Here is a 23,084-nt window from a genome sequence, read left to right as displayed (position 1 = left end):
ATACTTTTATTTATTCTTCATATTAATACACAAAGTTAAAATTTGTTAGAATATATTTATTCACGCATACATAAACAACAATATAAAATAAAAATTATAATAATCTATCAAAGCGTGTCTGCAGTCGAGCATCCCTGGAGCTGAAGCAGTGACATCACTTCCTGTCTTTGTGAAAGTTTCTCGTCGGTCGGCCGTGTCGTGATGAACCGGACGTTCGTTCGCTGAGCTCCCGCTTCAAACGGATTGGACGTCTACTAGTGATAAACTCATTTACAGGAGGATCACCGGACGTCACGCAATTAGACGTCTATCACTGTCAATGGAGCGCTTAGGACTGAGGGAAGACCACCGGATAGATCTGGCTGTAGTGGTCCACAAAATGCACCTCCAGGCCTTCCGTGATGTAGTCCGGCAAGTCTGAGAAGTCCTTCTTGTTTTCTGCCGGCAGGATGATGCACGTCACTCCGGCGCGTCGGGCCTGACGGACCACAGAAAATTGAAAAACGTCAACATGGCCGCGAGCTAATGATGCAACGATTAATCGATTCATTATAATAATGAATTAATAGTGTGGTGCAAGTTATTTTGTAATTAGCCCTGTCCTAATTAGCAATCAGCACGTGGCAAGCCCTTGTTGCGAGTCGCTAATCGCAATACCAATAGATGCAGTTCATGTACTACTTACTGTAGGTACATTGTGAATGCTAAATGTGTGGCTTATAAGGTAATGTGTGTACTTTTACTATTATACTATACTTATACTATTGGTCTAGAGTAGATGTCATGCTAATTGGTGATTAGCACGCAACTAGGGCTAGTCGCAAGTGGCTAAGCACTACAGTAGCAGGTACAGTTCACGTACTACTTACTGTAGGGTACATTGTGAATGCTAAATGTGCAGCTAGTTAGGGTAATATGCATACTTTTACTATTATACTATACTTATATTATTGTTCATGTGTAAATATCATGATAATTAGCTATTAGCACAAGGCTAGTGCTATTTCCGAGTTGCTAATCTAGTAAATGCTAGTAGATATAGTTCATGTATCATGAATTGTAGGTCCATTGTGAATGCTAAATGTGTGGCTAGTTAAGGTAATGTGTGTACTTTTACTATTCTACAAATTATTCGTGTGTGGATATCATGCTAATTAGCGATTAGCATGAGACTAGTGCTATTTGTGAGGAGTTAATAGCTATGATAGCAAGAAAAGTTCATGTACAACTTACTGTAGGTTCATTGTGAATGCTAAATGTGCAGCTAGTTAAGGTAATATGCATACTTTTACTATTACACTATACTTTTATTGTTTTTGTGTAAATATTATGATAATCAGCTATTAGCACGAGGCTAGTGCTATTTACGAGTGGCTACTCGCCATGTAAGTAGAAACAGTTCGTGTACTATGTATTGTAGGTACATAGTGAATGCAAATGTGCGGCTAGTTAAGGTAATATGCGTACTTTTACTATTATACTAATATTATTGTTTTTGTGTAAATATCATATAATTAGCTATTAGCACGAGGCTAGTACTATTTGCGAGTGGCAAATCACTATGCTAGTAGATATACTTCATGTACCACTGACTTACTGTAGGTACATAGTCAATGCTAAATGTGTGGCTAGTTAAGGTAAGGTATGTACTTTTACTATTATACTAATTGTTTTTGTGTAGATATCATGCTAATTAGCGATGAGCACAAGACTAGTGCTATTTGAGTAGTTAACAGCTACGATAGCAAGTACAGTTCATGTACTACTTACTATGGGTACATTGTGAATGCTAAATCTGCAGCTAGTTAAGGTCATGTGTCTACTTTTACTATTATACTGTACTTAAATAATCATTCTTGTGTAAATATCATGCTAATTAGCCATTAGCACGAGTCTAGCGCTAGTTGTGAGTGTTGTGAGTTTACTTTTACTATTATACTATACTTAATCATTCTTGTGTAAATATCATGCTAATTAGCTATTAGCACGAGGCTAGCACTAGTTGTGAGTGGCTAATCGCTATGCTAGTAGATACAGTTCATGCACTACTTTCTGTAGGTCAATTGTGAAAGTTAATTGCCAGGTAAAGTAATGTGCTTATTATTACTATTACACTAATATTATCGTAATTGTGTGAATTTGATGCTACTTAGCGATTTGCACGAGGCTAGTGCTATTTGCAAGTGGCTAATCACTAGTTGACATAGTTTTTGTGAATTCTAAATCTGCAGCTAGTTGAAGTACTGTGCACACTTTTACTATTATACTAATTAGCGATTAGCACAACAGTAGTGCTATTTGCGAGTGGCTAATCGCTACACTGGTAGATACAGTTCATGTACTACTTACTGTAGGTACATTGTGAATGCTATATGCACGGCTAGTTTAGGTAATGTCCGTACAGTTACAATTATACTGTACTTTAATCATCGTTCTTGTGTAAATATCATGCTAATTGGAGAGTACTATGAGGCTAGCGTTAGTTGCGGGTGGCTAATCACTATGACAGCATGTATAGTTAAAGTATTATACTATACTTATATTACCGTGATTGTGTAACTATCATGCCAATTAGCGATTAGCACGAGGCTAGTGCTATTCGCGAGCGGTTCATTGCTACGCTAGCAAATACAGGTCATGTACGACTTTTTGTAGGTACATTGTGAATGATAAACATGTGGATAGTTAAGTTTTGGCATGCAGTATAATTAGTTTTGTTTATCTCAAACACTTATGATTTCAATGTGTCAGCCAGAATATGTTAAAAGCATTAAAAATGTAAATTAATTTAGGGTTTAATTCATGTATTTGAAACGTGGTTGATCTGCTACCTACCGCGATGGTTTTTTCCTTGATGCCTCCCACGGGAAGGATCTTGCCCGTCAGAGACACTTCGCCGGTCATGGCGACGTTAGGACGCACCGAGCGACCGGTCGCCAGTGACAACAGGGCCGTGACGATGGTGCAGCCGGCGCTAGGGCCGTCCTTGGGCGTGGCCCCCTGAGGGGCAGGAATAAAAGGTTAAAGAGGGCAGAGCTTTAAAGTTTGGGTTTGGTTTGGGTTTATCACCTCCGGAACGTGAAGGTGTAGGTGCGAGTTGACCAGGAAGTTGTTTCCCGGTTCCTGCTGGATAAGGAACGCTCTGGCGAAGGTTGAAGCAATTTTGGCGCTTTCTTTCATGACGTCACCTAGCTGACCTAAAGAAGCATGAAGGGGAAAATATAGCATTTATAGCTTGCGCTGTTCGATATGCTATATCTAGCCAAAACGATATAACACTTTAAATGTCTAGCAATATTATCGCCATGAATAGACCTGTTCCTGCAATGTGCATTTTGGCCTAATGGTGGCGCCCATAATGACCATATCAAGAACTATAGTACCAGGTCCATGAAAGAGGCACCAAACCGGACCACAAATAAACATGACAAGGACCAAATGAGAAACAAATCAAAAACAAGAAAGGAACCATGTCAACAACCATAACAAATACCAAACAAGAACAAATCAAGAACCAGTCTAGAAAAATCCAAGAACTATATAAACAACCAAGTAGGAACAGGTCCATTAGAACATCAAGCTTCAAACTACAAACATCGTCAACAACCAAAAACAAATTAAGAACCAATTAGTATCAAGCCAAGAAACATGTTCGCGACCAAATTCGAGAAACATACAGAAAACTGTCAAGACCCATGTGGAGAACCAATCAGGACCAAGTCAATCTTACGTCAACAATAAGGTCATGAACAAATAAGTAAGAAACCAAAAGGCAAGAACCACGTTCAAAACATCTTAGCACAAGCCAACAAGTACAGAATCCCGTGATGTAGCCTAGCTGCTAAGTGTTGTTGGCGTTCATGTTAGCAGAGTTCTGCGTTTCTTCCTGACCTGTTATTTCTAGAGATCCTTCTCCTTTGCCGTCTTTATCGGAGGGCCGACGCAGGGATGTCTCGATGAAGAGAGTGGAGCCTCCTGTGCACGCGATAACGTTAGCTTCTTATGTTTTTGGCTGTGTTCGCCTAAGCGAGACATACTAACCCATTGCGGTCCAGGCCAGCCCCATGACGACTCCCGGTGGCGTGACGTCATACATTCTGTCTACGGTGAAAACTGGCTTGCCGACAAACTCCTGAAGGTTTTCCGGCGAGACGCTGACCACTTCCTGCTGCCCGCTAACGATGGAGAACGCAACCTTACGGAAAACCTGGACAGAAAACATGAGGAAAACCACCAGGCTTCATTGTCGTTCCATTCTTAATAGCTTCAACAAGAACACTATTCATTGGTTCCTAAAGAGAATTTGTGGAAAGTCTACAAACTACACATCCAGGACCATGTCAGCAACTTTATCGAACTCTTCAGAAGAACCAGAGATGACGAGTTGATACACAAGTAACTTGACATGGTGGTCTCTGACTTGTTGTCCTTGCATTGTTCCTGACATGGTTCTTCACTTGTTTCCCGGGGTTGGCTTAGTTCTAGATTTAGTCTTTGAGAAGATCTTTAAGGGGTTTCTTGCTAACTTGTTGACAAGAACTGTCACTTGATTCCTGGTTTATTCCCTAGCTTGATCCATGGAATGGTCCTATACTTGGGCCTTTGTGTGGGTCTTCTTGACATGGTACCTTGCAATGGTGCCATGTTTCTTGGCTCATTCCTCTTAACATAATTCTGGACTTTTGTCTCTGTGAGCTTCTACAGATGGTTCTTGATTAGGCTCCTGGCTGAGTCTTTAGCTTTGTTCAGGGGGGTGAGTCTAGTGCTAAATCAGGGGTGGGCAAAGCAGTCCTCAAGGACCGCAGTGGGTCCTAATCTTTGTTCCAACTGATCCAACACAGACAGTTTACCCAGTGAGGTTTCGGCAGAAACGAAGCACATGGCAAAAATCAACTGATTGCATCTTGGAACAGTTCTAGATTTAGGATTTAGAAGATCTACAGAGGGCTTCTGGCTAACTTGTAGACAAGAATTGTCACTTGATTCCTAACCTGGTTCCTAGTTTCTTACCTGGCTTGGTTCTTGGCATCGTCCTAGTCTTGGGTGTTTGTGTGGGTCTTCTTTACATGGTTTCCTGCAATGGTGCTTTTTTTGGCCCATTTCTCGAGGGTCACTCTTGGTATATCTCTCGACTTTGGTCTTTGGGAGTTTCTACAGATGGTTCTTGAATAGGTTCTTGGCTTGGATTTTAAATTGGTTCCTAGCACGATTCTTGACTCATGGAATCCTACGCAGGAGTCTTATCCTGACTCTTGCCTAAACCTTTTTTTGCACAGTTCGAGATGGAGGATTTAGAAGATCTACACAGGGTTTCTGCTAACTTATAGACAAGAATTGTCACTTGATTCCTGACCTGGTTCCTGGTTTCTTCCCTGGCTTGGTTCTTGGTATAGTCCTAGACTTGGGTATTTGTGTGGGTCTTCTTGACATGGTTCCTCGCAAATGCACCCTTTTCTTGGCTCATTTCTTAAGAGTCACTCTTGGTATAGACCTGGACTTGGTTTTCTGTGAGCTTCTACAGATAGTTATTGATTGGGCTCTTGGCTTGGTGTTTACCTTGGTTCCTGGGGGTGAGTCGAGATGTAGATTTAGTTCTTGTAGCAGGTCTACACAAGGTTCCTGGCTTGCCATTTGATTTTTGACTTGGTTCATGGTTTCTTCTCTGGCCCCTTGGCATAGTTCTGTACTTGGTTCTTTGTGTGGGTCTTCTTGACATCGTTTCTGGCTTGGTTCCTCCCATGGACCATGTTTTTTTTTCCTGGTCCCTTCCCCAACTTGGTCCCTGGTGTGTATCTCAACATAGTTTCTGGCTTAATTCCTTGAAAGGACCATGTTTCTTGGCTCATTCTTTAGAGTCACTCGTCATAGATCTGGACTTCTGTCTCTGTGAGTCACCAGAGATGGTTCTTGATAAGGACTTTAGCTCCTGGAGTGGTTCTTGACTGGTTCTTTATCCGATATCACATAAATCTTGACTCTTGGCTTAGCTCCTGCCGTGGTTCCAGGCTTGATACATGGTATGGTTCTTGGTATATTTTTGTCTTGGCTTTCTATAGGTTCTACATTTTTAAAATTTTCATCTAAATAATGTAACAGTAGGTGTGTGTTCTCTATGGTCCTCAAGACTATCAGCCCTGGAGGGAGGTTTAGCTTCAATGGTTGATTTCAGAATACGAGTATTAGTGGGAGTGTAGTAGTAGGGGAGATGACCTTGTTGACACTTACCTTTTCCACTTGTTTCTGTAGGTTCCTGACACCAGACTCTCTGCAGTACTGTCGGATGAGTAAACTGAGAGCTTCAGATGAGATGGACGCCTTCTCCTCACTCAGGCCACACAGTGAGCGCAGCTGAGGGACAAGGTAGCGCTGAACCGTACAAGGAAAGAAGAAAAACATCATTATCCAGGTTTTCCAGGCTCCACCACGTGGTAGAATCCACAAAGTTACCTGGGCGATGGCCAGTTTCTCCTGAGCCACGTACCCCGACACATTAATCATCTCCATGCGGTCTCGGAGCGGTTCTGGGATGGTGTCGGTGACGTTAGCCGTGCAGATGAACAGAACCTTGGACATTTTCAAGACAGCAAATGAACAAATTTTTCACTGATGTGCAACAGGAAACAACCCTACCTTGGAAAGATCTACAGGAACATCCAGGTAGTGGTCCAGGAAGTTGGCGTTCTGCTCGGGGTCCAGAAGCTCCAGCAGAGCAGAGGACGGGTCACCCTGATAGCCGCGGCCGATCTTATCCACCTGGTAACACCATGCAAATGTCACTCTCAGCCCCACAAAAAACAACTCAGATGGCAGCCATTGAGCGAAACATTTTCCATTTGAGCAGCACCATGAGCTACAAAGTGAAACAAGTCTTCATAGCTTAGTGCTAACCTCGTCTATCAGAACCAGCGGGTTCTCAGTTTTGGTCTTCTTGAGGCACTGGATGATCTTTCCTGGCATGGCGCCCACGTATGTCCTCCTGAGCACATGATGGCAAAGGTTAGAGAAGAGCACGCTCGCGATGCCCATGCAGGTTCTATTTCATCCCTGCTGACCACCAGAGGTGGTGCTGGAAGCACTGAATGATCCCCTCACATGTTTACGCTAAACGTTGGTTGCTACTAACTGCCTCTAACTTGTCTTTTATTTGTAGGCGGTTATCGCGTGTTAGCTGCTTGCGTTAACCGTGGCAGGCTGCCGCTCACTTCCCTTTTGATTTGTGGCTTCTATTGCGTGTTAGCTGTTTACGCTACATGTTGGTTGCTAATGACTGCGTCTCACTTGGCTTTTATTTGTATGCCTTTTATTGCATGTTAGCTACTTGTGCTAACCGTGACTGACTGGTGCTCACTGACTTTCCTTTGATTTGTGGCTTCTGTTGCGTGTTAGCTGTTTACGCCAACCGTTGGTTGCTAATATCTAACTCTCACTTGGCTTTTATTTGTTGGCCTTTTTTTGCGTGTTAGCTGCTTACTCTAACCATTACAGGCTGCTGCTCACTTTCCTTTGGTTTATTGCTTCCATTGCATGTTAGCCATTGTCAGCCTCATATTGCTGCCTCTCACTTGGCTTTGATTTGTAAGCCTTCTATTGCGTGTTAGCTACTTGCGTTAAGAGTGACTGGCTCACGCTCACTTTCGTTTGACTGGTGGCCTCTTTTGCGTGTTAGCCATTTAGGCTAACAGGAGATTGCTAATTGCTGCCTCTCACTTGGCTTTTAGCTGAAGGTCTTTTATTGCATGTTAGCTGCTTGCTCTACCCGTGACAGGCTGCCACTCACTTTCCTTTCATTTGTGGCTTCTGTTAAGTGTTAGCTGTTTTGGCTAACCTAGTATTGCTGCCTCTCGCCTTTGAGTTGTAGGCCTTTTATTGTAACCGCGACTTGCCTTTGATTGGAGGCCTCTGTTGCGTGTTGGCTGTGTAAGCTAACCGTTGGTTGCTAATAACTGCCTGTCACTTGGCTTTTATATGTAGCCCATTTATTGCGTGTTAGCTGCTTGCGCTAACCGTAGTGTTGCCAACAGTCCCAGCCAACCCGGAATATAGGAAGTTCCAATTGCGTTAACTGTGACTGGCTCCCGCTCACTTTCCTTTTAATTTGTGGCTTCTGTTGCATGTTAGCCATTTAAGCTAAGTCTGGATTGCTAATTGTTGCCTCTCACTTGGTTTTCATTGGTAGGCCTTTTATTGCGTGTTAGCTGCTTGCGCTAACCGTGACTGGCTGCCGCTCACTTTCTTTTGATTGGTGACCTCTGTTGCATATTAGCCATGTAAGCTAACCCTGGATTCCTAATTGCTGCCTCACACTTGATTTTGATTCATGGGCCTTTTGTTGTATGTTAGCCTTTTACGCTAACCGTGGTGTCTGTGTCTTTTCTGGGGGGATCAACCTGAGGTCACAGTTGATTTTTTCAGTATTGCTACTAGGACTACGCATGCGCAAAGGGATCATTCAGGGCTTTCAGCACCGCCTCTAACATAACCGTACTGACGTATTTAACTTTTATTCCCACCTGTGTCCTTTGATTTCGGCGACGTCCGTCATGCCCCCCACGCTGAACCTGAAGTACTCGCGGTTAAGGGCGCGAGCAATGGAGCGGGCTATGGAGGTCTTGCCCACCCCAGGTGGGCCGTAGAAGCAGAGGATCTTGCCCTGCGTGGAGCCTCGCAGCTGACTGACCGCTATGAACTCCTGCGAGAACGTCAGGAACCATGTTCAAAACCATATTTAAGATCCATTTCTCATAGATTAAAATTTAGGATTTAACATCAGTGGGGGTGCAGTAATGTTACCAACTTGGTATTAAAGGTGCTTAGTTCAATTAAAGCACATTTTCATTAATTTAATCTACAGTATGTCAACACGGATTGGACATCTAGCAATGGCGGCCAATGGGTGCCCTATAATAAGGAAAAACTAAAACATCAAATACATTATCAATTTTTGGGTGATTTGTGTTTTTTTTTTCAGTTTTTGGGGGTATTTTTTGTGTTTCTGTAGGTTTCCCCCCCCCCCATTTTGCAGTTGCTGATTTTGTGTTTAGCTAATTTTGACGTTTAGTTCGGTTTTTTTTTTTTTTTTTTTGCAGTTTTTGCATTTTTTCTGCATTTTTGTTATTTAGTTTTCACATTTTTTCCATTTAGTGCAGTTTTCATATTTTACATGTATTTTTTTTCGAGATTTCAGTGTTTTTTTTATGTTTTGTGTTTGGTATATAGCAAGTACAAAAGAACCAACTACAACTCCTCCCCACTTGTGCACATACTGACCAATATGCGCTTCTTGACGTCATCCATCCCATAATGATCTTCTTCTAGAACCTCCCTTGCTCGGTCCAAAGCCAGGTTCTCCTCACTGTTGGTGCCCCAAGGCATGCTGGTCAGCCAGTCCAAGTAATTGCGTGTCACGCTAAAAGACACAGGCGCATTCATTTAATCGAGTGATGTGAAACTGGGGGCCTGTGGGCCAAATTTGGCCCGGCGCTTCATATTTTGGTGGCTCGTTAATTCACACACATCAATTATGTTTTCAGCTAAAACGCAATTTATATAAGAAGCGCAGCATATTCACTGTTTTGTTCTTGTTCTAAAATTAATTAAAACAAACTTGTAAGCCATTGATGCCTAAATTTATATTTACAATATATACATAAAAAGCATTACGGCAACAAACAGGTAATAAATAGTACAGTATTGATAGACATACACATATATACACACATAGATATACACACATACATATATATATATAATATATATATACATACACCCACACACACATATACAGTATATATACAGTATCAAATATGAGTATCTAAAATATAAAAATTAACGAATTTATTAATCATCATTTTTAAAATCTTTATTACCGTAATTTTCGGACTTAAAGGCACACCTGACTACAAGCCGCCACCCACAAAATTTGACACGAAAATGACATTTTTTCACTGATAAGCCGCACAGGACTATAAGCTGCAGTTGTGCTCACTGTATCACGGGATATTTATACTAGGGCTGCAGCTATGGAATATTTTAGTAATCGAGTAATCGACTGAAAATTCTATCGATTAATCGGATAAAACAAATATATTTTTAGGTGAAGAGCAATTATGAATATACATGAGAAAACAAGACATTTCATCTAATCTTGAACCATTTTCAGTCAATCAATGTCTTTATTTACGATGTATATTGTTGAAAACAGCCAACAATTGCATCTCAGATGTAACTAGAATAAAAAAAAGACTAATTCACTGCTTTCACTCAAAAAAACTTTTAGATCTTATTTAAAAAATATATATATATATATATATATATCTTACCTAAAAATGCCGTTACGCTTGATAACACACATCACTTAAAAGTTAGGATTTTTTTCCCACGTGTTTCAATTGAATTTCTATTTGTGTCAAGCCATTTTGAAGTTCTAGTTAAGTTTTAAGTTAGTCTAAACTGTAAGTCCTGATAGGATTTTGAGTTTTTGCAGTGTTCAAAATAAATGTATGATACAGGCTGTATTGGAGCACATTAGGGACCAGTGCTACTTGGTGTTTTATCCAGCATTGACTACTGAGCTAAAATTGATAGTTAGCATTATTGAGTTTTTATTTTACACCCTCATTATGTTATGTTAAAGCCTGTATGTAAGACACGTTAGCCACGCATCCACAGTGGTCTTAATTAATAGAAACCTAGCCCTCCGCAGGGCTAACGTTACGTGAGCTTGTGACAGTAACGTTAATCTTATTTATTAGCGCTTAGCGCTCTTTATTAGCGCTTAGCGCTCTACTGCTTTAAGATGGCGGCGGTTTACTAACGCTGCCCAGACGTGGCCGAGTCTGTCATTAAGCATCTAGTTCAACATACATGTGATCTCTATGAGACTCATCAGACACTACCTGCTACCAACTAAAATCGTGCGGGCTAGTATTTAGCAACGTCGGCGTCGTTTGTAGTGGCTGTCGGTTGCAGTAAGTTTTTTTTTTTTTTTGCTTCTTCCTCTACGCACGTGACATCAGCGCGTTGTCCCACATTAAAAGTAGTCCGAGCAAAACGTGATGCTTAGAGCTGTCAAAATAAACGAATACTCGAGGTGAATAAAATTACTCGGATCAGTTTTTAAACTCGAGTTACTCGAGTTGCTCGAGTATTCGTTTCAGCTCTAATTTATACGAAAAGATATCAACCGGTAAAACTTTAATTGACAGCGGTATCATAAGACTGTCTAAGACCAAATGAAACTTTGAACCAATTGGCTGCAAAGCGTCATTGCTTCAAGAAGCTTCATTTGGCCATTACTGCTCCCTTGGGAGAGACAGTCAACCTCTGCTGCCACCTGCTGTCAACCCTGTTTTCATCCAACATGCCTCCTAGCATGTATTGCAGCGCTAAACATGTAAATAACAATCAAAATTCATGTCCTGTGCTAATTATTTCTTCAGTTACTGTTCCAGTTGTTTTATTCATTGCCAGCCATGGTATTTGGTAACTTTTTTTGACAATGGTGCCATAAGACTGTCTTATGGCTGTCATAATTATGACATGACACTGTCATGAGCATTAATGAATGCTTCTAACATGTCACTTAGTGTCATCCATCAAATTATCTCACTTTTGAATGGATGTAAAAGATCCAAGCTGGACATAAATGGAGTTAGTGACATAATTGGCCAAATGATCCTTAATGACATCTGTCGTTAACATTCATTAATGCCCATGATAGTGTCATGTCATAATTATGACGGTCTTATGGAGGTCTTATGACGCCGTCGTCGAATAAAGTGTTACCTATAAACTAGGGCTGTCAAAATTATCGCGTTAACGGGCGGTAATTAATTTTTTAAATTAATCACGTTAAAATATTTGACGCAATTAACGCAGATGCCCCGCTCAGAGAGTTTTAAATGACAGTACACATTGAAACGCTCACTTGTTGTGTTTTATGGAGTTTTGCCGCCCTCTGCTGGCGCTTGGGTGCGACTGATTTTATAGGCATCCATGAGCATTGAGTAAGTAATTATTGACATCAACAATGGCGGGCTACTAGTTTATTTTTTGATTGAAAATTTTACAAATTTTATTAAAACGAAAACATTAAGAGGGGTTTTAATATAAAATTTCTATAACTTGTAGTAACATTTATCTTTTAAGAACTACAAGTCTTTCTATCCATGGATCGCTTGAACAGAATGTTAATAATGTAAATGCCATCTTGCTGATTTATTGTTATAATAACCAAATAGTCCTTATGTACCGTATGTTGAATGTATATATCCATCTTGTGTCTTATCTTTCCATTTCAACAATAATTTACAGAAAAATATGGCATATTTTATAGATGGTTTGAATTGCGATTAATTGCGATTAATTACGATTAATTAATTTTTAAGCTGTAATGAACTCGATTAAAAATTTTAATCGTTTGACAGCCCTACTATAAACGCAAATAAATCAACAAATAAGACGCACTGGACTATAAGCCACAGGATTCAAAATAAGGGGAAAAAAGTAGTGGCTTACAGTCCGAAAATTACGGTAATCTTTTTTTGGTGTTGCTGACACCGTCAATGGAAGCCATACAAACGTCAGAGGCGACCCACTTGAACTCGGACGAGTGGTTGTCGAGCAGCGCCATCTTGGTCAGTTCCTCGTTGATGACGTCCATGATGTGTTGAGGGACCGTCCGGTCTTTCAGTCTCTCGCGGAACTTCTCTTCGATGGCCTCTTTGTCTTCCTTCTCCAGACCCAGCTCCTGTGCGGAAAATTTAGCATCAGCGTGCATGCAGAATCAAACTCCTGTAGAACTTTCTGCACGGGCACAACGGATGAAACCCTGAAACCCTGTTATACACGGTTGTTTACACGAGAATTATCACTATTTTATACGATAATTGTCACGTTCTTACATAATAATCAGACTTTTACACAATTGTCATCTTTTTACACGATAATTATCGCGATTTCACACAGTAATTATCACGCTTTTAAACAATATTTGTCACGTTTTTACATAATTGCCACACTTTTTACCAGATAATTATTCCAATTTTACACGATAATTGTCATGTTTCACATGATCATAATCACATTTGTCACGTTTTTACATAATTATCACTGCTTCCTTCTTTTCTCTCCCCCCCATAACCCCTTGCTGCTCGCTGCTTTCGCCTATTAAATAAAACAATGATTGTCAAGTTCAAAAATAGACCCTTAGGTAGACATTTGTAAAATTACCCAAAAATAAGAGAAAAAACACTGGCCAAGGAGAGCAAGGACGGACTAGACAGTGAAATGCTAGATTACGCTGTATAGTCACCAAAATTGATCTAAAACTAAACTCATTGCTCTTTCTTTTATTAGGGGCTTGTCCTAACACAGAAAGGTGCCGCCCTAAAGGGAGGAGGAAAGCAAGCTGGCGACACCCATGTGATTTTGGTTGGCTATGTGTGAGCATGTAGGTGGAACTAACTAAATACACGTATGTAATGTAAGCAAAGGCACTTAGGTAAAGTGGTCAGAATGACCCAGACACTTCAGTTATGCAATGCTGCAGCCATGGAAGATGTTCTCGAATGGAAGATGTCCTCGAAAGTCTAGATGAACGTCTAGACGTAAGATGCTGAAGATGTCCTAGAAGGTCTAGTTACGCAATGTTGCGGCCATGACGCAAGGCAGTTGTCAGCCCGACCCTCTTTAACACTTTGTAACACTTAAACATTACACTACAGCCTAGTATAGCAAGCAATAATCATTTACTGGTTATATCAAATAAGGAAAAATATGGCAATGTGTATTATGTATGTATTAGGTATATATGAGCACAAGCAAATATTCAATCAATCAAGCAAATTTTCAATCAACCCTCGATAACTAACTCAACAATGATCAACCACAATATTCAAACTCCCATGTGATAGATTAAAACTGTTTAGACCATAAGCACACTCAGATTCCTAATCTCCGCGTGCAAGCAGCTGAACAGGACAGGTAGGTGGGAAAAATATGCTATACAGGTATATACACGGTGTCGTCAATGGCAGTCCATGAGTTAGACATGATTTTTTTTTTTCAATGATGTGGTGTTTAATTCTTGAATTTCTCATGTTTCTCCATTCATCAAAAAAGGGATTTGGTTAGTTTTGGCTTGAATTTTCTGACCTTTTTGATAATCTTGAGCTGCTCCTGTAACAGGTACTTCCTGTGCGTCTGCTTGATCTTCTCCTCCACCTGCAGGGGGGGGCGATAAAGACGCAGACGACCGTTGGCGTCGGCGAGGAAAAGAGCGGGAGCGCTGGCTCACCTCTCGGCCCAGACGCTGCTGCAACTTGCTCAACTCAAACTCCTTCTTCAGCAACGACAGAGCTTTGTACAGACGCTTGGGGATCTAAAAAAAAAAAAAACGGGCAAAGATTAGTGTAGGCCGCCCGGCGCACTACAAAAATAATAAGGGCAAAACGGAAGAGAGCAAAGTATTCATCCCCAGTGGCGGCGGCCCTCACGTTGGTTTCCTCCAGGACGTCCTGCAGCTCGTGTGACTCCGCCCCCGTCAGGGCGGCGCCCATGTCGCTAAGGTAGATGGGGTTGTCCACCACGCGCTGGCCCGCCTGCATCATCTGCAGGACAGATTCCCTAAACGGACAAAAGGACGAGGTGTGTCAAAACGTGAACCAAATCAAAGCATTAAAATTGAAACTCAAAATCACTCAAAAATGTAAATGTTCAAATAAGTTGATAAAAAATAGCATACAATATAATCATTATTTCTTACAGGCTTTGTTTCTTGACTAAATATTGAAATAATAACACATTTTACACCTTGATGCCTGAATTTGTATTTAACGAATATACATAAAGCATTGGTGCAATATTATAAAAATTGTATTAATTAAATAAATATTGAAAAGCATTGGCGCAATATATAAAAATTGTATTATTAAATTAATATTGAATTAAGAAAATTTGTTTGAATTTAAACAATGACAAATATAGAAAAATAATTAAAAATGATTAACATTTTAATATTCAAATTTTATTTAATCTTTGGGGAAAAAGCACATAAAAGCATTGATTAAAAAAAAAAAAAAAAGTAAAAATTACAATTTAAAATTTTTAAAACAATATCTAAATATATTTACTTTTTGAAAGTACATAAAAATAGTAATAGCAAAAAAATATTAAATACAGACAATTAAAAATAATAATAATAAATAAATGTAAAAATAGACAATTAATGAAAAAATATTTCAAAACAATATTCTGTAATTTTTGGGGGAAAAGTACATCAAAATAGTATTAATTAAAAAAATACTAAATATAGAAAATCTAAAAAAAAATTTAAATATTTCTTTAATTGGGGGGTGCATAAAAAGTATCAATAAAAAAATATTAAATAAAGACAATTTAAAAAAAGATAACATAATAAGAAATAAAGGCAAATATAGACATTTTTTAAAAAATGTTTTACAACAATTTTACAACAACAAATTCTTGGGGAAAAAGTATATAAAAATAGTAAAAATACAAAAACATTCAAGATAAAAAAGAAAATAAATATAGAAAATTAATTAAAAATATTTTAAAACAATCTTTAAATATTTGTTCAATTTTTAAGCGAAAAAACTACATAAAAATAGTAATAATTAAAAAAAATATTGAATACAGACAATTAAAAAAGATATAATAAGAAATAAAGACATAGAAAATAAATTTAATTTTTTTAAAACAATATTTAAATATTTCTTTAATTTTTGGAGGAAAAGCACATAATAATAGTAAGAAATAAAAAAAAATACAGAAATTTAAAAAGAAAACGAGATAAAATATAGAAAATTAGAAATATTTTAAAACAATATTTAAAATATTTCTTCAATTTTAGGGAAAAAAGTACATAAAAATTGTAATAAAAAATACTAAATACAGACAATAAAAAAAAAGAAATAACAATATAGAAAATTAATAAACATATTTTAAAACAATATTTAAATATCCCTTCAGTTCTTTTTTGGGGGGCAAAAATAGAAATAATAAAAAAATATTAAATACATACAATTAAAAAAAAGATAACATAATAAGAAAAAGACAAATATAGAAATTAATTAAAAATATTTCAAAACAAAATTTAAATACTTAATTTTTGGGGAAAAAAAGATTATTAAAAAAATCGTATGAATAAAAAAATAATAATAAATACAGGAAATTTAAAAGTATAACATAAAAGTCAATATAGAAAATTAAAATTTGAAAACATTTCCAAACGATATTTATATATATTTAAAATACTTACATTTAAAATCTTAATAAGTATATTTATAAAATAAAGAAGATATATATATAAATATATATTTGATTATCATTATTATTATTTTTGAATCTTTAAAAGTTTTCATGTTTGGGTGTATTTGAAATTTCATCTTTTTTTTTAATTATCATTTTCAGGTACTTCTGTGATACTTTTAAATGTATATTTGTTAAAGGCAAATTCAGACACAGAGGTTAATGACACATTTAATGATCGACTTCATGATGTTGCAAGTGAAATAAAGAAATGTTGACATAGTTAAAGACATGACCAACTGAAATCAACAACAAAAGTAAAGTTACCTATAGAGCGGGTTGAGCGCGATGATGTCACGGATGGTTTTGACGATCTCAGCCGTTAGCGCCTGCAACCAAAATGAAGAGCCGCTCATTTTTTTCCTATCCCTTTTAAACCTTAATACAAGTTTTTCAAATAAATCAAAAGAATGATTCACTATTCAGAGAGGATTTAGAGCATTTTTTGGTTAAAAAAAAAAAAAAACAAATTCGAGAAACAATTCATCGACGATCAAAATTCATAACTGTATTGCGGGATCGACGGTACATCAAATCACGTGATCGCCACCTGCGTACCTTGACTTCCTCGGTGACGGTGAAGTTCTCGTGGAGGACGTTGTCCACTTCCACCATGAGGACGCCGGATGGCAGCGGGCTCTCCAGTCGCGGCGTCAGGTCGGCTTGCGCCACCTGTAGACGTATGTACTTACTGCATATATGCAGAGATGTATACGCGTAGTAAAGGTTGGCCGATATAATGGGCGTAATGGTCGAATTGATCATATGGTATCAATATATAGACCTTTTTTCAAGATCAGTCGATTTAATAGGACAACTATTATGTTCACCAATTGTGAAGTTCACCTTTGTTAATTGTGATTTTGCACCATCTAGTGGCCAGTGTTACTAAACGAAATCGCATAAGAAAAATTTAACGTTGATACTTTGTGCCCCAAAAGGGACATCGACAGAATCAAAATAAATTTAAGCAATCTGGTGCGCACCAGATTGTTTCTAGTGCACACCAGAAACTATCTGGTAAACATTAGCATTATATAGCGTTTAAGCTAACGGACTTTTGCAATGCAAGTTAGCCAACTGTTGTAAACATTAGCAGTATATAGCATTTCAGCTAGTGGATTTTTGCTATGTAAGTTAGCCAATTGCAACAATGCAACAATTGGCTAACTTGTGTAGCAAAAGGCCGCTATTTTAAATGCTATATAATGCTTATGTTTAAACCAAATGGCTAACTTGCATAGCAACTGTCCGCTAGCTTAAATGCTATATAATGCTAATGTTTACAACAACTGGCTAACTTGCATAGCAAACGTCCACTAGCTTAAGTTCTATATAATGCTAATGTTTAAAACAATTGGCTAACTTGCATAGCAAATTGTCCGCTAGCTTAAATGCTAATGTTTACAACAATTGGCTAACTTGTGCAGCAAAAGCCCACTAGCTTAAAAGCTAAATAATGCTAATGCTTACAACAAGTGGCTAACTTGCATAGTAAAAATCCACTAGCTTAAATGCTATACAATGCTAATGTTTACAACAATTGGCTCACTTGCATCGCAAAAGTCTGCTAGCTTAAATGCTATATAATGCTCATGTTTACAAAAATTGGCTCACTTGTGCAGCAAAAGTCCACTAGCTTGAAAGCTAAATAATGCTAATGCTTACAACAAATGGCTAACTTGCATAGTAAAAATCCACTAGCTTAAATGCTATACAATGCTAACGTTTACAACAATTGGCTCACTTGCATCGCAAAAGTCTGCTAGCTTAAATGCTATGTAATGCTCATGTTTACAACAACTGGCTAACTTGCATAGCAGAAGTCCGCTAGCTTTAATGCTACATAAGGCTAATGATACAACAATTGGCTAACTTGCAAAGAAAAAGTCTGCTAGCTTAAATTCTACATAATGGTAACTGTTTACAAAAATTTGCTAACTTGCATAGTAAAAGTCCGTTAGCTTAAATGCTATATAATACTAATGTATACCAGATAGTTTATTTCTGTCGAGCTACCCAAACTAGCATTGTGATCTACGTATTGGGCACCCCAATTTATGCAATGATTGTTTTCACTTGCTTTTCATAATCAGCGTGGTTTGAAAATAAAAAGCATATCAGCTTCCGAAATTGTCTTTAGATATTGGCAATCAGCTGTTTTTTGTTTTTGTTTTTTTTTTATCGGTATCGGCCTTTGAAAATCCCATATCGGTCGACCTCTGTACGGTACACGGTCTTACCTTGTCCTCTATCTGCTCGCCCGCCGTTTGGCGCCGACTGCGCTTCGACGCTGCTTTGCCCGCCGTCTCCCACTGGGGCGTCTCCGCCTCCTCCTCGGGCTCCGCCTCCAATTGCCTCGTGATCCGGATCCTGCAAGGAGCAAGTGACCATTGACGGCGATAAGCGTCCACGGCAACATCCATCCAATTATGAAGTTTTGTACAATTCTGAACAATTTTTATGGTGACATTTGCAATGAACTGCCTGTGCAGACCTGCGGTGTCCCATGACGATCATCCTCAGCTTATCCCCCAAGTCCTGCATCTCGTGGATCTGCACGAAGGTACCGGTGGAGTAGACGGCGTCTAAGGATTCCACCACGTCCGACTCGTTGCTAAAACGGGTACGCACGCGGGACGGGTCAGCGCCAGGACGCTACGCCGGGACGCTACGTCACGTACTTGTCGTCTTTCTTTAGGAAGACTCCTGCGTAAGGCTGCGCCAGACGGACCTTCCGCCTCAGGAGATCCATCAGGCTTTGGTTTTTCACCTGGCCCAAGACAGTCGCCGATCCGATTGATCGACAGGAGATGTCATTAGGGGGTGTTACCATATAGCGTTACGGTCAAAGTTAGCGGGAGACGACCCATGTATTGACTTTTTTTCCATCATCAGCCATCAGCCGATTAAAAGGGAAAAAAAAGTCTGATAAAAAGGATTTTGATCAGGCATCTGTGAGGGCAACTGCGGCTGCCTGATGGTAGTACCCCACAAGGTCCCCACAGCAGCTTAAAGACAGGCTACTTCAGGTTTGCTTTTTTCGTAAATATTGTAATATTTTTTTCTTGCGTGAGAGAATATGCAATGTTGCTTAAGCCATTTAAGGTGTTTACTTAGTGATCATTACACTCCAAATGTAACTTGTAGCGTTAGCGTAGCATTCACATTAGCATTAGTGTCACCATGGCGAGCATCCTTTCAAACTTACTCTCACTTGTTTACATCTCGTCAGGTCATTTTCTGTTGATTTTCACCCACTTCCTGGTAACTTTGGGGCATTTCTGGGTTACTTCCTGATAATTTTGGGTTGCTGAACAGGAAGTGACCCGGGAATAACCCTGAACAAACAGGAAGTGACCTGTAAATGCCCTAAAATGCACGGAAAGTGATGCCCCAAAATCAACAGGAAGTTGAGGGGGGGGGGGGTATCTTGATGACTTCCTGTTGACTTTGGGGCATTTCCGGGTCACTTCACTTCCTGTTAATTTTGGGGCATCTCTGGGTCACTTCCTGTTGACTTTGGGGCATTTACGGGTCACTTCCTGAAAATTTCAGGGCATTTACGGGTCACTTCCTGTAAATTTTGGGGCATTTACGGGTCACTTCCTGTTAATTTTGGGGCATTTATGGGTCACTTCCTGTTAATTTTGGGGCATTTATGGGTCACTTCCTGGTAATTTTGGGGCATTTACGGGTCACTTCCTGTTAATTTTGGGTTACTGAACAAGAAGTGACCCGGAAATGTACCCAATGATTCTGGGGCATTTACAGGTCACTTTCTGTTGATTTTGAGGAATTCACGGGTCACCTAACTTCCTGTTAGTTTTGGTGTATTTCCGGGTCACGTCCTGTTGATTTTGGGGCATTCACAGGTCACTTCCTGTTAATTTTGTGGCATTTACGGGTCACTTCCTGTTAATTTTGTGGAATTTACGGGTCACTTCCTGTTAATTTTGGGTTAATGAACAAGAAGTGACCCGGAAAAGTACCCAATGATTCTGGGGCATTTACGGGTCACTTCCTGTTAATCTTGTGGCATTTGTGGGTCACTTCCTGTTAATTTTGTGGCATTTACGGGTCACTTCCTGTTAATTTTGGGTTACTGAACAAGAAGTGACCCGGAAATGTACCCAATGATTCTGGGGCATTTACGGGTCACTTCCTGTTGATTTTGAGGAATTCACGGGTCACCTAACTTCCTGTTAGTTTTGGTGTATTTCCGGGTCACGTCCTGTTGATTTTGGGACATTCACAGGTCACTTCCTGTAAATTTTGTGGCATTTACGGGTCACTTCCTGTTAATTTTGTGGAATTTACGGGTCACTTCCTGTTAATTTTGGGTTAATGAACAAGAAGTGACCCGGAAAAGTACCCAATGATTCTGGGGCATTTACGGGTCACTTCCTGTTAATCTTGTGGCATTTGTGGGTCACTTCCTGTTAATTTTGTGGCATTTACGGGTCACTTCCTGTTAATTTTGGGTTACTGAACAAGAAGTGACCCGGAAATGTACCCAATGATTCTGGGGCATTTATGGGTCACTTCCTGTTGATTTTGTGGCATTTACGGGTCACTTCCTGTTAATTTTGGGTTACTGAACAAGAAGTGACCCGGAAATGTACCCAATGATTCTGGGGCATTTACGGGTCACTTCTTGTTAATTTCGTGGCATTTACCCGTCACTTCCTGTTAATTTTGGGTTACTGACCTGGTCACTTCCTGTAAAATTTGGGTTACTGAACAAGAAGTGACCCGGAAATGTACCCAATGAATCTGGGGCATTTCCGGGTGACTTCCTGTTGATATTGGGGCATTTACAGGTCACTTCCTGTTAATTTTGGAACACGTATGGGTCACTTCCTGTTCATTTTTGGGCATTTACTGGTCACTTCCTGTTCATTTTCGAGCTTTTATATGTCACTTCCTGTTCATTTTTGGGGCATTTTTAGGTCACTTCCTGTTCATTTTCGGGCATTTACGGGTCACTTCCTGTTGATTTCGGGTTACTGAACAGGAAGTGACATGTAAATGTCCTAAAATGCACAGGAAGTGATCAAGATACTCCTCTCAACTTCCTGTTGACTTTGGGGCATTTACAGGTCACTTCCTATTGACTTTGGGGGATTTAAGGGTCACTTCCTGTTGATTTTGGGCCTTTTACAGATCACTTCCTGTTATTTTTGGCGTATTTACAGGTCACTTCCTAATCATTTTGGGGTACTGAACAGGAAGTGACCTGGAATGACCCCGAATGAACAGGAAGTGATCTGTAAATGCCAAGAAAGTGATCAAGATAATCCCCAAAAACACTAGGAAGTGAATGAAAATCAACAGGAAATGATCCCAATGGCCCCAAATTGTACTCATTTGCTGCTTTTGACAGCCAATCCGTTTGATAGTTTCACTTTTCTTTACATGTTGACATCCAAACAATGATTGCATCACGCAGAAGTTGGACATTAAATCCACCTTCTCACCTCGATGATCTTGATGAATCGGGGGAAGACGGGATTCCTGCTCACGGCGATCAGCGGCACATTGGGGAACACCTCCGGCACCATCATGGGTGTCAGAGCCGTCATCGCAGCTCCTGCGTACGCCGCTCCTCCGTCCTCACCGCCGCCGGCAGAGTCTTCTCCTCCCGGGCCGCCTCCTCCGCCGCCGCTGTCCCCGCCGTCCTCCCCGGGCAGGCCGGCGCCGCTCGCCCGGTTCCCAAAGTCCCTGGGCGACGCTGCGAGTACGCCGGGATGAGCGCCGGTCACCCGCATCCAGCGACGACGTCTTGCCGTCGCATTGGACGCGTGAAGCGAGCCATTGTAGTGACGAACCGAGCGGAACGCGCCGGGAGCCGGTGCGTCGACCTGGCGGAAGCCGAACCTGAAGCAGCCGGGCGGCTGGAGGAGTTCGACAACGCGGGTTGAGTGTTTGTGGAGAAGTCCTGCCGCTCTTATCATCTTCACGTACGCCGCCATGTTTCTCTGGAGCTTTCTACGGCGTGTGAGCCAACTTCCGTCCAAGGTTGATGACGTCAGTGTTGTCATTGACTAGACCAGTACTTCTCAAATGGTGGGGCGCGCCCCCCTGGGGGGGCGCAGAGCGATGCCAGGGGTGGCGCGAGTGACCTCGGGGAACATGCTTTTTTTTTTTCTTTCTTTCTTTGGCCGTACTAGAATAAAGTGTACTTGCACATCCACTCCGTGGGTGGCAGTGGCGCTCTCATTTTCAAAGTGCGTGCAGTATTTTTGAAGGTAAGCAAGAGCACACGGAAGAGACTCATGTAGAGCTGGACTCACGCTGTGACCCACTGTCCTCTCGTCTTCTCCGGTTCTCACGTGTCCGGCCGAGAAGTGCCGTTTTCGGCTTGGGATCGTCACGACCACCGCCCTCACCCACGGTTCTCCCTCGGCCGCCGAGAATGCGCTTTTTTTCGGGCCGTTTGCCTTTTGGCTTTGACTTTTAATATAGTGGGAAATGAGGAAAGACCACTGTTTGCTGAGTCCAAAAATGATTGTAGCGGAGAGTCTGAAGCCAAATCAGTTAAGACGCCACTTAAAGACATTAGACCTCAATCTCATTGATAAACCGCTTGATTGTTTTTCAGCGAAAACGTGCCGAATATTCCCAATTGTCACAATCGTCCCGCTTTGTCAGTGTTATATCAGTAAACCAGTGATCACTGTGGTGAATCGGCGAAAATAAAAACTTTCCTTCTGTCCAAAGACACTTTTTTCCCCCCCCTTCTATTCAGTTTT

General features: G+C 40.3%; 1 protein-coding gene across 1 annotated transcript; it reads right to left on the bottom strand.

Moving 5' to 3' along the window:
- Positions 1-35: 35 nt before the first annotated feature.
- Positions 36-22,328, bottom strand: lonp1 (lon peptidase 1, mitochondrial). Its single transcript, XM_057842323.1, has 21 exons — positions 21,810-22,328; positions 19,014-19,102; positions 18,827-18,946; positions 18,573-18,702; positions 16,888-17,001; positions 16,597-16,658; positions 14,496-14,625; positions 14,297-14,380; positions 14,155-14,223; positions 12,597-12,748; positions 9,268-9,406; positions 8,511-8,689; positions 6,889-6,976; positions 6,631-6,753; positions 6,448-6,564; positions 6,226-6,366; positions 4,042-4,207; positions 3,892-3,975; positions 3,070-3,197; positions 2,836-3,000; positions 36-478 (listed from the first exon to the last, which is right to left on the bottom strand). Exons 1-21 carry the CDS (start codon positions 22,302-22,304, stop codon positions 329-331), a joined length of 2,925 nt encoding a protein of 974 aa, XP_057698306.1. The 5' UTR covers positions 22,305-22,328; the 3' UTR covers positions 36-328.
- Between the last annotated feature and the right edge of the window lie 756 nt (positions 22,329-23,084).

The sequence above is a fragment of the Corythoichthys intestinalis genome, chromosome 7, assembly GCF_030265065.1.
Source record: "Corythoichthys intestinalis isolate RoL2023-P3 chromosome 7, ASM3026506v1, whole genome shotgun sequence".
Taxonomy (NCBI): Eukaryota; Metazoa; Chordata; class Actinopteri; order Syngnathiformes; family Syngnathidae; genus Corythoichthys; species Corythoichthys intestinalis.
This window is presented reverse-complemented; position numbering and strand designations above follow the sequence as displayed.

What these genes read in the sequence shown, in the direction of transcription:
- lonp1 (XM_057842323.1), bottom strand. Translation starts at nt 22,304, where the DNA reads ATGGCGGCGTACGTGAAGATGATAAGAGCGGCAGGACTTCTCCACAAA. An exon ending in ACGTCCTGGAGGAAACCAAC is followed by an intron (nt 14,381 to 14,495) that starts GTGAGGGCCGCC and finishes TTTTTTTTTTAG; the next exon opens with ATCCCCAAGCGTCTGTACAA. An exon ending in CGCTGGTTCTGATAGACGAG is followed by an intron (nt 6,754 to 6,888) that starts GTTAGCACTAAG and finishes TGGTGTTACCAG; the next exon opens with GTGGATAAGATCGGCCGCGG.